At 24.2% G+C, this 18,920-nt stretch overlaps 1 protein-coding gene across 4 annotated transcripts in view; it reads right to left on the minus strand.

Annotated features, from left to right (window-relative positions):
• The window catches only part of LOC113551739 (inverted formin-2-like), a 54,357-nt gene that overhangs the window by 32,880 nt on the left and 2,557 nt on the right, over positions 1–18,920 (minus strand). For 2 of the 4 annotated variants that reach the window (XM_026954179.1, XM_026954176.1), the window contains exon 2: positions 10,363–10,596. In XM_026954179.1, coding sequence (XP_026809980.1) covers positions 10,363–10,589 — 227 coding nt within the window. In that variant the 5' untranslated portion in view covers positions 10,590–10,596. Of the gene's footprint in view, positions 1–10,362; positions 10,597–11,399; positions 11,501–18,920 lie in introns of those variants that run through there. The other 2 variants (XM_026954177.1, XM_026954178.1) reach the window with 2 other exon arrangements.

The following is an 18,920-nucleotide window of genomic DNA, read 5'->3' on the forward strand; positions in this document are numbered from 1 at the left end:
ATTTGTAGTTAATGTTTTAATATTAAAAAAACCATCTGTATAAGGTAGAACGTAAACTGATTATACTGGCGCATAAAGCCTCGAGTACAAAACGTTCGGATATCGGATGGTAATGTAATAAGTGCGTAGTTCACACAAACGTGTAGGTGTAATATTATCGCCAATTATAGTAAGTATAGTATTATTGTAGGAGGTATTCCTAAACATAATATATAGGTTGTCGAAAACGAAAATCAATTTGTTAAAAACCTAATGGACATCTCGACATTAAAAACGAAAAAAGTTTCGCGAAATCTTGAAATTCAAGATGCTAACAAGATACGCCCCGTTAACGCTATTTGCAATGGATATTTACCACTTACTATTTAGTATTTGCATATTTATATAATACATATTTCGGAATAAACGCTTTATACAATCATACGTAAATATCAAATACTAATAATGATATCATAACAATTTGCAATAACGAATGTCGACACGATGGGGTTTAGGATTAATAAATTTGGTACTGGTAGATTACATTTTGAAACGACTGTCGTCAATTATTGAGGAATGGCGCAAGAAATTTATATTTTCAAGAGTAAAGAAAAAATATAACACCCAATTGTAATATACAGTCTCACGGTTGTGAATAAGTAAACTTGTTGAGTTTGAAACTAAACAATAAATAAAAAACAGTAAATACAATAACTAGGTAATAATATCGTATATCCACGTTGCACACTCGACGAATATGTATTATTATATTTTATAAAAGAATATAAAAGAATAAAAGGGTAGTTGCTATTTGCTAATTATGTTATTGCTGAGCCTGCTCGTAATAAATTGTAGAGTTTACAGGCTTAAAGTGTAGTTGACGTTATTATCAATTGAATCAAAACAATGGAATCGAATGAATAATACAAATTAAAAAAACGCAATTCAAAGGAAATTAGTGCTTGCATGTGCAATGTGCATGTATTATAAACCGAGTGATAAATTTTACTGACTAAAATAATTTTTTTAATTAATTTCAGTGGTTAAAAAAAAAATTATATTTCTTTGTGTACAGTATAAAATATAAATTCAAAAATAAAGCATTTATAATACCTACATCGTTTTGTAGTGTTTTGAAAAAAGTAAATAAAATTTGTGTAGGTACCTATTTTAATTGTAGTATCATAAATTTAGAGGAATCAAGTACAATTTACTTCCATTCATGTGTTATGATCTATAGTACTCATATAAATTATAGAGCATAGACAGTTAAATGCATTATTCCGTATATACAGTATATATTATAGCCTATGTGTATATACTACATACCTATATTATAATAATAAAAAGTTACATTTTGGTGGATAATAATAATAAGTTAATTACGTACAATTATTTTGAAAAAAAATCAAACACTTGAAAAATCCCGTCTTATTGACAAAATACATCTATAAATATTTATACGTCTTAATAATATATGTGTGCATGTATACATTATAGGGATTAGAGAGAAACAGTATGTCAGTGCATTTACCAATTCGAGCTGCTCGCGCCTTCGTCTGAAACCTGAACATTAACTACATATTGTCTATATACCTATTGTTACAAGCATAATAAGTATCTACTACTGACAAACTGCTATTGTATTAAAACTTACCTTAAAGTTTATATTATTTACTATTATAAATTACCTATTTATTATAATATTTATTTGCACGCATAGACTGTGACTTAATCACGTCATCACGATTTTCTTTTCACGTAGATCACGTTTAATTGTCATTTATTATAATAATACTTTTAACCAATTATAAGTAGTGTCTTCCACTAAAGAATAATAATACCTACTAAAAAATAAAGAAAAAATATCCCATAGGTACAAAAATATATTTAAGTTTTTGTTTCCAACTTCATTATTCCTTAAGATTGTTAAAAAGACGTCATACCCGTATATGTTATGTATATATTCACCTTGTTAACCCACAGCATGGCCAATTTGTATAAATACAGCTAACTAAAACATTATAAGTTTGAACTGATACAAACGGAATTGTCATAGGTCCTATCTCCTACATACATCTACTTTGTAATATACGCCCCTAAATTATAACTATAAATATCACGCAATAGAATTAATAGAAGTCTATAAATATATTTTAGGAATTTAGGATGTAACATGTGAATAAATGTGCACCAAGCGACTTCCAAAACTTCGTAAAGCTGGTACATTATTATTTAAATCATTCGTTTTAAATTATCAATAATATTTTTATCGTAATAAGATATATAATATATTATGTAAGTATACTAATATATTATTTATATATACCTATATGTATTATACACTTTAATACTTATACAAATAATAATAAAATTGTCAAATTAGTATTAAATAAAAAAAAATGTATTTAATATGATAAATAAAAAAAAAAAATCAAGAAGTTGAGTAATAATAATTATTATTATTATTTATTGAGTTTTATTTAAAATTTATTATCATCCTTCCTTCCCTCCAGACCAAGATACAAATACGCTACTAGTATGTATGTATTTATTTAATTATAAATTATAGGACCGAAACAATTATAAATAAATAGAAACAATTACCAAAATTAAATACTTATTATCATAAAACAAGAACATTTGTCAAGCGTATTTAAAAAAAAATCAATATATATATATATATTATAAAAGCAAATGCAGTGTATGCATTGTGTAATGCAGGGGTATTCAGGTTTTACGTTTATTATCATACTATCACAACATAATATGGTAAGTAAATTATTACAGTATTAAATTGAAAAGTAAATACAATAAGTACATACCTATGTTGGCAAATATATTGAATAATTGGTGGTGGCTCACTAGCCACCGTATATTATATGATATTATACTATAAAAAATAAACAATACAATCAGCATAGGGCTATGTATTATTATAAAGTGCTTCATTCACGAATATACGATAGTGGTGGCTGCGTAATGATTTCTATATTAATAATGTATAATAATATAATATAATACATAATATTACGCTTAACACAGTCGACAGCCACTTGTTATATTATATTATTATTATATCGTTATTGTGGTATTCGGATTTCGCTCGTTCCAAATGTTTCTATATCATATTATATACTATACATATTATAATAATATTATTCGTATCGACCGGCACGATCTCGATAATTGGCCACCCACCCACGCGCACAACGGCGAACATTGTCGTGGGGCTGATGTGTATAGCCGTATAGATATATTATTATACAGGTAGAAAAGCTAGTTTTTTTAAGAATAGTTTAGTCGGGAAAAGGGTGGGGGGGTTGTCACCAAGTACGCGCGACGATGTTGTGTACGAAAACGTTTATGTAGGTTTATAAATTATATTATGTAAACACAGCACGGATTACAAGTCCATGTGTCCTGTAGTAAACCGTAAACACACAACTCTGTTGTTGGTGGTAATAAAATCTTATTAATCTACGTAGGTACTTAACAAATAGCAACATGATAACATATTATAATTTGCTTACATACGTCGCGTAAGATACAACAACTCACACATTTTATCTGAGAACAATTAATATATAACGTAGGTACACTATAGTATTAGAATAATAAAATTATATACTGATGTCTGATTCGTGTATAGTTAATTGTTAGAAATATATTAACTCAGACATAACAGCATCAACAAATAATTTTGGCTGCAAACCAAATGACCAAAGCTGTGTTAGAGATGTTTTGGTTTAAAACGATTTGTTTTTAAAAAATACACACTATAGTGGCAATGCAGCTCGAACAATATAGGTAAGCCTATATATATGTATGATACATTGATACTACAATATTATATATAGTTATTATTTATAATAATAAACAAGGTGATTTTTATAAAGGTTTTCACTCCTTTTTTAAAAGTATTAATGTTTTTAGTATAAATATATCTTTTTATATATAATTTAGTCATTATAAAATAAAAAAAATTTAAATAATATTTCAAATATAATTTTCTGACAATGTTATTTAGTAATAAACTGGTTTCAAAGTTTTTTATTTATAATTACTAATAACTAATAATATGATGTATACATATATATATATATATATATATATTATATACATATTTAAAGCTCATATGAGCTGAATGGAGTGGCACATGGAGATAGGCAAACCACAAAATAATATTCTTCTTTACTAAAAAATGTTATTTTGTAATGAAATCAAGTTAATTAAAAAAAAAATATTAACATTCAATTTTATTGAAAAAATGATTGTTCACCTTTAAAATATTCATCTTGTATGTATTAATGCAATATGTAATTATATACTTTTTGACAATATTATGTCATAATAATTTGTATTTAATATTACTTGCATGTTGATTGTGCAATCGATTTTGGTCGGATATAATACAATGGGCGGCGGACGCATTTCAACCTGTACTATGACAATAATATGATTATTATTACCGCTTTTATTGTATTATCGGCAGCTACCATGCGTAATATATACACATATAATTTATATTATTATATACAATATTTATTTATTTGTATGTCTGTGTGTTTCAACGGACGACCGGAAATTAACGCAATGCTATAGTTCTCCAACCCCCGAAACGTGAATCGTGTTTAAATTTAAGGTATACAGTATACACAGACACATACGTGTACCGTTGGAACATCCGGTAGGTACCTGCACGAAAGATTCATCTAGATAAGCATAATAAAGTCATCGAAGAAAATGTAATTTTAAAATAATATACATTATATTTCAGTGGCGAATTCTCCGAGCATGATAAGCATACTTAAAACATTTTAGTAATACAAATACAAAAATTGTTTAATCATCATTATCATTAATATATTACATATATTTAATAAAAAATTATAATATATCACAAAAATGTCATCTTTTTCTGTGCTTACAAGTTACAGTTTGTTATGATTTTACATTTTTAACGTAACTTTTACTGACAAAGTATGCAATAACTATTGTGCGCAAGCTACACAATGCTTAATATTGCTGTGAAATGCCAGCTATTCCGAAAACCCGTTCCGGGCCGTTCCACTATTATAGCAGCGGTGGAATTAACCACCCAGGGCATACTAATTCATTTTGTCAATGATTAGTATTATTTTTATTCGCGTGTATGATAATTTTATTTTGTTTTAATTTGTTTTACTATTTTTAATACTATTTAGTACTTACTGTAAGTATATTATTTTATATTATAAAAATAATTGATTTTATTTATAAATGAAAAAATATGAAGGTAACTTATTCTAACTCGATTAATATTACTATTATAGCAGTATTGTGATAAATAAAAACTAATTCGTGTGTTATTAATTAATTATAAATAAAATAGAATTCATTAATACATTAAATCTTGGACTAGATGTGCAATACTATAATACGTTATGATAAATGAGCATGCCTATACTTCGGAATCATCATCACATATAGTTAGATATATACCAACATATTAATTTTTATAAGAAATATGATTTTAAATATAATACAGGATGTTTTTTTTTTTTAAGTTTGGAAACGATCATACGACTAATTGAGATTGATAAACAGTAATATAATTTATGAAGTTATTAAATATTTTACATTATAAATGTACAGCAGTGTTATATTTTATTACTCCATGTACCCTATTTTGTAAGTATTAAAATATGCATATTGCATACAGTAATTAAGTTTCTACATTTTTTGAACACCTGGTGGTATAGTCACTGATCGCTCTTTTTAGAGTAAAAAATTAATCTGATTATCGTCTACACGGAATACCTACTATCATTCTATTAATATCGATCCATTCTAAGTGTGAAAATTTATTTGGTTGTGTTTGTGATTTAACTTATAGGAATTTAACTTCAAAACAATAAGTTAATACGCTAAGTTGCGTTCTTAAACGCGAATTTAAATTAATTTATTTTTAAAATATTATACAACTAACGCGCGTGTGTATGTAATAACACATTTAACAATAATCTATGTGTTGAGAACTACATATTCGACACGGTTATAAACGAAAACCTATTACATTCGTCCTACGTTGAGTCAATTTGCGTCATGAAAAAAAAAAATATAAAAGATCCTAATGGATATTTTATAACCTTTTACAGTTAACATTAATAATTTTTTTAGATTAAAAAATGTTAGTGTGTACAACTAAAACGATAACATTACTACGGAACCTTCATTATTCATTGGTTTATATATTTTTAACAAATGCGCTTGAAAACATAATAATTTATAGCCTGATATAAAACCAAGGAACATAAATTATTTATTATTATTGTAATATTCTAAATTTTCATTAAAATATTAAATAAATCATTTTCATTAAGTTATTAATAATTTTATAACACGTAGATTTATAAACAACTTTTATATGCCTATCGTTTTTAAATTTAAAGTTTCGAAATTATTTATATAATAAATGTTTTGTTTTTCTTAAGATGCTTTTTAGAAAATAGTAACCTCTCACAGATATAATATTGTATTGAATTAACTATTAAACTCATTTTCGATAACCTGACTCATTTACTCAAAGAAATTGTTCATTCAAAATGTAGAAAAGTAGTAGATACTTTTATAAAAATAAGTTAACTTAAAAATAATAAAATTAAAGTCTAACTACAGTAGACCTTATATTATCCAAATTAATTGAGATCGTACCTAGTTCGAATAAGTGAAAATTTGAATACTAGAACTTTTTAAAAATTGTGTAATTATGTAATTTTATACTTAATATGTATACTATTATTACTAGATATATTACATTATTATTTATGAAAAATTATCGTAGGTTACATATTAGATATACACATACATATATATTTATCGATTTATCATACATTCATATTACATGTGAATAATATATGTACTTATGTAATGTACTAATGATAAATTGTGACAACAATAATAAAATCGGTATATCGGCCATGACGTTCGAATACGTATGTAATGACGTTCGGATAATATAGCAGAGGGTTTGTTCAACAGATATTTGGATAATTGAAGATTTACTGTACTAAATTATTCATCTTTCTACAGTATAGATAATGATAAATTATTTATATATTTTTTTAATTCCTATGTGATTTTGATAAATTGATGTTATTGCTTTTGGTATTTACTTTGTTTATTCAAGTAATCTCATGCATTACGATACATATATATCATTAAATGTATATACATTTTTATCAGAAGATACTATTTTAAATAAATATATATTTATTTAACTTGTTTATACATTTTTTAGGTCTGGTTACCATCTATGAAATTTTGAGTAACTATATTAACTAGTAATTGTTTATTTTAAATAAAAAACACCCATCCGTGATAAATATTTACTCTGATGAGCGAATACACCTATTTTCACTACGATGTTGCAGTAATCGTCAACTATTACCACCATAACTCTCGATATGTACAAATATCTAAGCTACGTGTTAAGTCATTTTTATGACTCATCAGCTATATTGTTCAGGCTATAAACAGCCTGAAAAATATTATTCATAATTCGGACAAGTATGAAATTAGTTTGTTACTTAGGTACTCTGCTATAATTTCAAGTTATAGAAAAAATATGCAAATGTTATTAGTCTCGTGCCCTGATGGTGTTATCAAATTATTATATTATTAAGTAATTAAACGATATTAAATGGTAATCAGATACTAGCTTTCAAGGTACTTATTATTTACATTTAATATGAAATCAAACGAATCTTACGATAGTATAATTATACTACAGTACAGTATAATATATGGATATTAATTTAAGAAAATATTAAATGAACATAAATTAAAAACTATAAAAGAAATTCAGTTATAATATTATATATTATACATAACTGCATAAAGTAGGTACATTAAACAGAGTGATCCAACATTTTAGGTTTAAACTCTAGTTAAGTTTGTTAAATTACTGCTATTATACACTACGGAATTTAGTATTAAAATATCATAGACCACAATTATCACTATTTGTCGACAATTTTATTGTTTGTGTCAATAAGGCATTGGAATTATCACACCATCAAATACCAAGAAGCAATATTTTAAAATACATATATTATTTGTTTACTTATTTAAGTTTCCGAATAAAATTATTATTAATTTTGGTCAATCTTAAAACATATAAGATATAAACATAATATTTATTAAATATTTTTAAATTAGTGGTCAACAAGTGTAATAATTTCGATGTGTGTTTTGAGTTTTAACTACGAAGATACTGCGCAATAATATTATATTTTATATTTCTATAACTGTATTGTTTCTAAAATTATGTGTTCTCAGTTTAAAACTTTTTTCTTAAATATAAATACACATTATTTTTTTTTTATCTACATTTAAGTTTTGATTTCTTTAAAAGTGAATACAAAAAAATAAATATAATAAATTAATAATTAAACTTACCATTGTATGTATATCTTATTCCTAGGATCAATTCCTTTGCACTCATATATCCTAAACTCCACATACATGACTAGACATACTTATAAATTTCAATAAGCAAATCAACAAAATTAAATAAAACACGCAGGCATAAATACGTTACAATATCGAAAGTCCAACTCGTATAACTATTTAGCAATAAAGAAGGTACTATGTGTATGCGGCATCCAATATAATTCTATTTTAATAGTTTATTTTGTTGATAATAATTCAATTCTTAAATTAAGTAGGTATACACAACAATATAATATTAATACGCCTATAACAGCAAACATGATTACGTAATAATACGGAAATCACTATCTTTTCAAAATGCACAATTTACTTAATGCATATTGATTATATTTAATCGTGGCGAAGAGTTTTACCTATTTAAACTATTTTAATACTTGAAATCATTAAAAATAATAATTAACGAAGATGTGACTTTGTTTGTGAAAATATTCGCACAGATATTATTATTTTTTCGCCCTAAGCTAGATTATACAAGTATAATCCAGTGGAATTTTTTAAGAAAAATGAAGTAACAAACAATTATTAATTATTATACTATTCATAAGATAATACATTTTAAAATAAATAGTAAATATAAATTATTTTATTATTTATTAAAATAATATTATGATTTTATAATATATATTTAATATTCTAAAACAGTGATAATGGCATAAATATCGTTTCTTATTCCTAACTTGGAAATATTAAAAATTGTCTAGTTATTGGCTGGTTTTGTTAGATTACATTTTTAGACATGCAATTATAAACAGAATTGAATAGATATTTACAGTCAAAACAATATATAACGAATTTAAGTTGCCTTAAACGGTTTTGTATATGCAATACGAGTTGACGAATTGTATAGATGTTTGTATGCTTTCGTTATAACAACATTTCACTGGTTTAAAAAAGTAATGGTTTAAAAACCGAGACAATACGAAGGTCATTTAATCTTAATTAAAATATTAATTAGATGCGTGTATTACTTTGAAAAAACATTGAATGAAATGTAGGAATTCTGAGTAGGAAGTACTTTCTAATATAATAGTATTAATGAGTAATGACTTTATTGAGATTGAATATCATAATAAAAAAATTATAATATTATATTATGTACTAACGTGTCCTCGTTCGATGTGTTTAATCTATTTTTGACTGTTAAAGATTATATCCTTGCATTGAAAATCGAAAAAAAATATATTTCATAATCAAATACTAACAAGTCTTATTATTACTGGTTCCCCGAGAAGTACACTAAATTCAATAACAAAGATTCACAAATTATAAAAACAAAAATGTAATAATTATATAATAAAAGTTGTGTTATATTTTGAAAGGTATAGTTAATAAGTTTAAACCATTTCTTTAGAATGTAAAATCGTATTTGTTTAATACACTTTAATATAATATTTAAAACTTAATTTTATTATGTATCGTTATGTATAGTCGACAAAACTTAAAAATTATTTTAAATTATTTGAATGTAATTTTTGTATGTTATTTTCTTTTTGACTTATAATATATATGTATAATAATTTATTTAATACTTATCGGTGATATGGACCATACACAATAATATTGTGGTTATTTGCATTTTTAGTGCTCTAAAACTAGATAGATGTGTTTGGCTCATTATGATGAAAATCTTATTCTAATCAAAAATGATAATAATGTTAACGCCGATGAGAACTGTGATTTATGCTATATAATAATATTATTGAAATATTTGTATCATTATTATTAATTTATTCATTTAAGTTTTATTGCAAACATAATAAATTGTGTACCATTTTTAATGAAATAGCTGTATTAAGCTTATTTTTTATAGCTAAATTTAAATAGATCTATATGCTCAATACTTAATAGAATATAAATTTACATATTGAAAATGTAAACGTTACTTACTTGTCTGCTTCGTTTACCAATTTTTTGATCGCCAAATAGTTATTAACGCCAGGTAATTGTAACATTTTTATACAGAGTTCTGGTTCCCATTTAGAAAGATTTACACCATTTCTCATGTCGGCCAACAGCTTTGACCCACTGAGCCGATTTTTCTCATTGTTATTTGCCGCAATGTTGTTAGTCTTCACATGATTCGCTAATCTCGTCCAGTGGTTATGTGTAGTCATGTTTAATCTTAAAAATAATTTGTAAACATTTAGTTATTAATATTTAATATACATTTTTACTATGTTAATTATTTAATGATAAATTTTTATTTTATCATAATCACAACTATTGCTGTTAAATTTAGCTAGAACTTGGGATACATTTATTATAATCCTATATTTACCTACTAGTTTACTACTATATTGTAAACATAAGCATTTTTAAATGCTTCTCTTATTTCGAAATAAAAATACGTGACTGTGAAATCGATTTTATCAAATATACACATCTATAATAATAAAGAAATCAATGCCAGATTGCTAAAATAAATTAACAAATGTACTGTTCATTAAAAATACATACAATGAATCCAGCATTGTAATGTCACTATTTAATGTTTAAGGGACTGTTAAATATTTACGATCGATATGATGACTCGTATAAATGATAAATTTTATGCATTTTAATCTATACTATACATTTGTGGCGTAACTATATAAGTACAAGAGCGGCAATATAGATGTAATATTTACGATAAAATACTTTTTTAATATCCCATTTCCAAAGTAAAATTTGATGAAACAAAAATGTCTCTTGTTATTTAAAAAATGAAAAAACTTAAAAATAATACGAAATAGTAGAAAATATAATTTTTTTAATAATATTGTTTTATAATAACTTCAAATCATCTAAAAACATTTTAAAACATTTTGATAATTTTGAAGATAATGAGTGTTTATTGTTGAAATAATCATCATCTACCTTGTATAAATACCAAATTAATATCTATAATACTTAAACAAAAAAATGTGTTAATTTTAATGACTCACCGCAATGAACGGCGTTTCTCACTAAATTTGAAAATTTAGCTGTTTACCGTCAGAATTTGACCTCACTGTTTACCGTCAAATTCATCTATACTACCGCCAAGTATATTGTACATTTAATTTTAATTAAAATTAAATGTATATGCACATTATTTTTTTTGGTGGACTTGTTTTATTAATTATTATATGAAATATAAATAACCGCGGTATTTCAATAATTCATATACATGTCACTAATACGGATATTAATATTTGAACACGAGTGCAAAAACGGAAATTTTATATCATATTGATAATAATATTAATAAATTTCATTTTTGATAGTAAAGCATAAATCGTAAAGATTGAAAGATCAAAAGTAGGTATATTTTTTTTTACGATATAATTTAAGATTATATAATTAATGGAACGAATTAACATATATAGTTATAATAAAAACTTAAAAATATAAAACTATTCTAAGCTGAAATATTGTACACATGTAGTCCATGCAGACATCAAACGCTGTCTGTACCTTTATCGTCATATCGTTTATGTGAAAAAATTAAAATGAATTCGCTCTGTAAAAAAATATAACGAGCACATAATATAATATACGCATATAGTGGCGACGATGACGTAATGACAAGTGGCTGTTGATAAATGTGTGGGTATATATGAAATAAAAAGCAATTTAAAGAAAAAAAATAACGTTTCAACAAGTCCACGGTATAAAATTATTTTCGCGTTTATATGGTCACAATTATTGACGAGCGTACAAAGAGACTTCGACGACGAGACGCGCGATGCTTATCATTGTATTACATCGTGTGGCACTAAAGCTGTCGTCCTAATTGTTTGTTAAATTTTTTCTACTTGAATTGGAGGCCGAACGACAATCGTGTATATAACACCCCACGTGAAGTCTGTTTTGTTCAATCGTTTAGATAATATTATACATGACAACACAGTAATTATTGGTGTTCTTACGCCAACCAATAGCCATCATTATACATATTACATACATATATATTATAAATTATAATAAACCTTCTTCGAGGCAGACGTGTTATGTACAATAGACTCAATAAACTAAATAATGTGGAGCGCAATGATAGATATATTATAGAGTCCATTACAATATCTACATGTCAGAGTTATGCGCAATGTACTAAAATTAAAACAACAATAAACGACGTTACTGACAACATATAAATTATCATTATATATTATACTACCTATAATAATATATATAATTATTTACTCGGTCTTCTTATCCGAAAAGTTTTTAACACATTTTGTGAAACTTTGATTTAAATAATATTAATAACTATTATACCTATATACACACTAAACTTATATAAGTAACCTTACAAATGTATATAATTATTATACCATTTATACCTAATATATCATTGTTGTGTTGTAAATTAGGTGAAATTTATATTGATAAAAGTATGTTACATTATCATAGGTAGGTACTATCGATATGAAGTTAACTATAGGTTTATGTACGTGTTCTCTTAATTTGTATTTCAGATGACATATCGGAATCGATCATCAAATGTGATATTTTTAGACTTTAACTAGGTATTTAAAAGTACGGTTTGTTTTACATCATTTATTTGTCAATACTCAATTAATATTATTTGGTTTATTTGTTCATAATTTGTATGTTATTGTTCCACCTCCCACACATTGTACTATGTATTTAAAAAAAAAAAGTTATGAATTGATAAATGCTACAACAGTAATATAATACTATTTATTAAAAATTTGGTATTTGTATTTTAATTGAAATGAGAAGGCCATATTATCTAAAAAATATTATGTTATATAATTACTATATTTTGATATATTATAATTTATTTCTCAGATATTTTTTACAGTCACAGTATGTTTCAACATTTTTATAATACATGTATAGGTAATTTATTTTCATAATAATTGATTAGGTATAAAATAATCACTATTCACTAGATATAGTGTCATCATAAGAATTCAAAGATACTTATAAAATTAAAGTGAAACATTTCTAGTTAAGACTATTTGCTTACATAGGACTACCAGTGTAATATTATTTTTTATAATTCATACCTAGTAGTATATAAGTATAGAATTATAACTCCATTATATTAATACCTATAGTAGTACGATAGTAATAATAATACGAATTGATTATTATTTTTAAACAATACTGTCTCCGTTAATTGCCTATACCTACTATGATACGCCTATTATATATATATAATATAACATTCGCGTATTATATACATTAATAAGTACAAAATATGAATTCCTGAAGCATTGGGTCTCGTAAATATAATATATAATAGTATGTATGTGTGTGTGTGTACTTACAAGCAATATTAAATGTCTCGCAAATATTTACATTGACTACAATCTTTTTACAATCAATTTTACCTACTTAATAAAAAAAGGTCATATAACGGGGACGTATTGTTCTTACTTTTTACAATCAAATAGAAATAACAAAAAATTGAATCTTACTATACCAACTATACCATACCTAATAGTCGACATATAGTACTACACTACTACTATACATATAACTATATTGAGTAAATAATATATACACAAATAATTCGCATGAGTCATTGGTAATGTATTCAAACATAAATCGCATATTTTTCCTATGTTTGATACGCAATACTGCAATATCTATCGGCTACCAGTTATACTAGCATACTGCGTGTATAAAAAATATACATGAAACGTTTATCGTAATTTTCATTATTACTGATAAGATAAATTTAGTTAAAATATTTAACAGTGTAGATTAGTGATATAAAATTTTCAGAAACAATACTTTTGAAAAATGTCTAAGACAATTAGAACATGTTTAAAGCTAATAGGTAGACTTGTAAGATGCAATGGATGTGTTAAATTTTAATTCAATGATAAATCATGTAGGAAACGAATAACAACTTTTTGCAGAGAATGTCAGCTAGATGTTTATACTTCTATAAAGTATCTTATATAACTATATAAGTTATAACTTATTGAAAAATAAATAATAATTTTATGATTTCATTAATCTATTAGAAATTTATTTTTCTATTGAACGGTAAAGTTAAATTAATTTTTTTCAAAAACAAATAAGTAATAATTAAGGTGCGGATTTGAAGGCAAATAACTTGTTTTAGTAATGATAGAAATATGATTCTTATATTTATAGTAGAATTTCGATTATCCGAACTAATTGGGGTCATACTTAGTTCGGAAAGTGAAAGTTCGGATACTGGGAACAGTGGGAACTAACTTTTTTCACATTTGAAGTGCTTTATTTTTTGTTTATACTACCTTCAATTCCGAACCCTAATAATAACACTAATAACAATTACAAACTTTTAAACCATTTAATAATTATTATAATATTTTCTCGTGAACTTATTTTATGAACTTAAAAGCCTAAAATCAATTCAAATATTTTTTAAATGTCATTATGTAAAAATATTCACACATATTCATATGTATTATATGTAATGGAAATAGTTGTAATATTAATATTAATTATTAATATATTTTGAATTATAACGAAGTAAAATTGTTATTTCTCGTTTAAACTTCCATTTTCGTTGAAATTTAAACTTCAAACGCTTAAAACTAGTTGTGTCTGTGTTTTTTGATATGTTAAAAATGTGATAGTAAAAAATTATAAGAATTGAGGAAGGTTAAGATGTTTGATAAATAAACAATAATATTTTTATCAACCTAAATCGAAAAAAAAGATTTTAAATGTGTATAATATGAGTTAAAATTTCACTTCTAAGAATCAACAATAGGTATAACAGAAACGGTTAAACATGTCTTATGATACAGAATTCTTGAATTGATAAATAAATCTAATTATTCTAATTCAATGCCATATAAACATTATAAACTATATTTACTATGATACTATGTAGTATTCTAGTCTGTACGTATAATGCTATATTAAAATGTACCTACTTTAATATTAGAGAAAAATATAGTATATTGTACAAAATATATATACTCGTATTTGTATTTGTATCAACCCTGCAACATCATATACACAAATATTCAGTGTAAGATAATACATTGTAAATACTATTAATAAAAGTTAAGTTAAATAATTCAAACATTAAAATTAATGTACTTAATCATTTTAATCTTTAATGATCTTATAAGATCTGTATACTCATTTATTTTGAGTATTTTGAGTTGACGAGTTGTGAAAATTTGAATTTGATAAAATTATTATAAAGTATTGGTTTTAACTATATAAAATATTGAAATATATTAGTACAGAATTTTATTATAATAATAAATTAGTGCATACAAATTGTAACGATAATTAGTAAATATTGGCTTACTTATGTAAATGCATCGTGTTGAATGACCAATATTTTGTCCTCCACATGATTGTATTGTCAAAAATATTTAAAACTTTATACAGGGAATTAAAATAATTATTAAGGACGCACACTACATATTGTATAAACGCTTCATTTTAAAATGTGTTATTTATAATTTATTTTATGATAATTATTGATTATGAAAAATTTAAAATTACTGTAAGCATAAAACGGCATAATCATTTGTTTGAAAAAATATATAAATAATTTTAAAATATAGATCAAGTTTATTCGTGAGTTGTAACTTTATAAGCTATTCAATGTCAAACAAGTTTGAATTAATAAATAAATGATTATAACTTGTCATAAGTGCGCCACAATGGTTTTAAAATATAGCACTTGACGTTTTACCATACCTACCTATTGATTATTATACATTTGAATGTTACATTTTCTTAATCATAATAATAAATATTAAAGGAATAATTATAATAATATTATAGAAAGGTACTAGGTAAGTAAATTAATATTATGACATTTCTATAAAAATTTGCAGATAATAATATAATTTTCATCGACTTGTAGATTTATCAATAACTTGTTATTCTGTATTTTTTTTCCGAAATGATTATTATATTATTATTATTAGGCAGCATAATGTATAGAAAATGCAGTGTATTTTATTAAACTCATAGTGGGAAGTGGGGACCGTATATATTATTATTATTATTATTATGTAATATTTTATATATTATATACATACAATGATATTCAATAACAGATTAGATTGATAAAATGTAATCTATTATAAATATAAATAATCACTATAATATCCGATAATATGCCTTTTAGTATACATCGTTAATTAAATTAAATTAATTAGATTTTGATTTTTGATTACATATTACAATATTATTTATTATGATCATAATTATTTTTGTCACTAATTATTATAATATTATATGATCCATATTTTCAACTATAAATATTATTGTATAAGGCTTCAATATTTTACAAACAATAAAACAATCTAGTTATAAACGTTATAACTGATAGTATATATTATATATCAAATTTTCACAATATAATATATAGAAGAAAAACATATACATCTATCTCATAACTTTTTTTTAATAATTTAAACGTAGTCAAAATCCTTTATTTGTAGATCATTTTTTTTTTTTTAATTGATTTATTTTAATTTAGTCGATATTGAAACTAAAAAATAAAAATAATACTGCACAAAAATATTGTTTTATTCTAAATGTAATATGAACATTCGGTAAATCTACTGTAAACATTGGATTCGTATAAATTTAACTTAAGCAATATTTTTTTCTATATAATTTAATTATTATAATATGGTACTGAAATGCAACTACTTTTAAAATTCTTTGAATTAGTATTAAAATATACCTAATTAAGTTAAAATTTTAAACCTTCTTAAAATTTAATTTTAATTGCTAATTTTAAACCCTTCAAATAGAGGGTGGGGTGTCCTCTTAAAGTTAAACATTCATTTTCTGGAAAAGTATTAATGATCACATTACACACATTTTTGTTTTACATTACTTGAAAATATCTAATTTGAAAAATAGTTATAAATTTTAATAATTTATTTCCTTTAATTGTTTAATTTTTTTTACTCATTTGAATGGTGATATAATTTTTAATTTCTTATTCCAAAATAGAACATATTTTTAACAATTCTTAATTCTATGATCAATAATAATACTTAAATAAGATGTGTATAAATATTAAACACTGAAATTGTTTATTCATTTATTTGTTTTATATTTTAATCTTTGCAGATCGTGGAAATTTATGTATCTTGCTTATTTGTCGTTTCACCAAATAATTAGTCTTTTTGTCTTCTAGTTCAGAAATAAGAAAAAAAGACAGTAGGTAAAACGAAGTGTACGCTCGGTGAAATTAGTATTATTCGTTACAATGCGCAATTTGGAAAAAAACTTTAATTAGACTATTAGTATGAATGTAATTACTATATGTATGTTTTTTGTGTCAGGAACTCAAGGACTCAGGAGCAGCAAAAATTCTTCAACCTATAACTTTGTGGGTAGTTTTCAATAGCAAATTAGATTTATAATTACTATTATAGAGTATAGAGGGTAATTCTCCAATATTTGATATAATAATATGATAATTTTAAAATTATTGTTGCTATATATAATGTTGTTTATAGACATTTAAATAAAATTCATACAACATTGTTCCTAAGTTGTTCTTACAAGAATTAAATAAAAAAAAATAGCGTAAATCCACATTAATCGTAAAAACTTGAAACATTTGATTATAACAATATTTATAACTATAATTTCCCATACAACATGACATTTTCAAAATATTTATATTTTAAACTAGGTTTAAGGTAATTAAACGCAATTGTTATTTTTTTTTTTACAATTAACTGTTAATAAAAAAATTGTAGGTTAGTTATTAAAAGAAATTTAAATTAAATACACAGTTCTTAATCAGCTGTTCTTTAAGAAACGTAAAAATATAAAAATACAAGTACACAATTTTTTTCTAAATGTTTGAAATTTGTAAAATACGAGAAATGACAATCACTTAGCGTAGTTGAAAAATAAACCAATTACCGTAAGGTGTAAGTATAGTGCTCTATCGATAACGCCGTGTAACTGCGTAAGTTGGTATCTATCTATTAGAAATAGAATAATCACAATTCTACATTTGGATATTACGTTGGAAATAAATTAAAATGTATTATAATTATTATCCCATATAGATAAAACAGATCTAATGTGGCCATAAAACCGGTACGAAAAAAGTGAAAAGTCGAATTATGAGCATGTATAATGTAACCTATATTTTATAGAAATATGTACTTGTTGGTAAATTATTTAATATTCAGGTAGGTACTGGATAAAAGTACTTAAGTCACTGACTACTAAATATTATAAAATACTTATAAAATTATCTATCAATATTCCTGAACGTTCCCGTCATTTATTTATTTATTTTTTTATGTACAGGATGGAGCACTGAAACGACCGATTTTTATAGGTAAATTATTAAATTAATAAATGAATAAAAATGAATTATTATTTATTATAAATAAATACATAACTTGCCATTTATTATTTAAAAATACTGTCCTTAAGATGATGGCTATCTCTTCTTAAGCACTCTTCTAGCCTACTTTGTATATTTTCCACTACGGGTA

Source organism: Rhopalosiphum maidis, chromosome 2 (assembly GCF_003676215.2).
Source record: "Rhopalosiphum maidis isolate BTI-1 chromosome 2, ASM367621v3, whole genome shotgun sequence".
In the NCBI taxonomy this organism is placed as follows: domain Eukaryota; kingdom Metazoa; phylum Arthropoda; class Insecta; order Hemiptera; family Aphididae; genus Rhopalosiphum; species Rhopalosiphum maidis.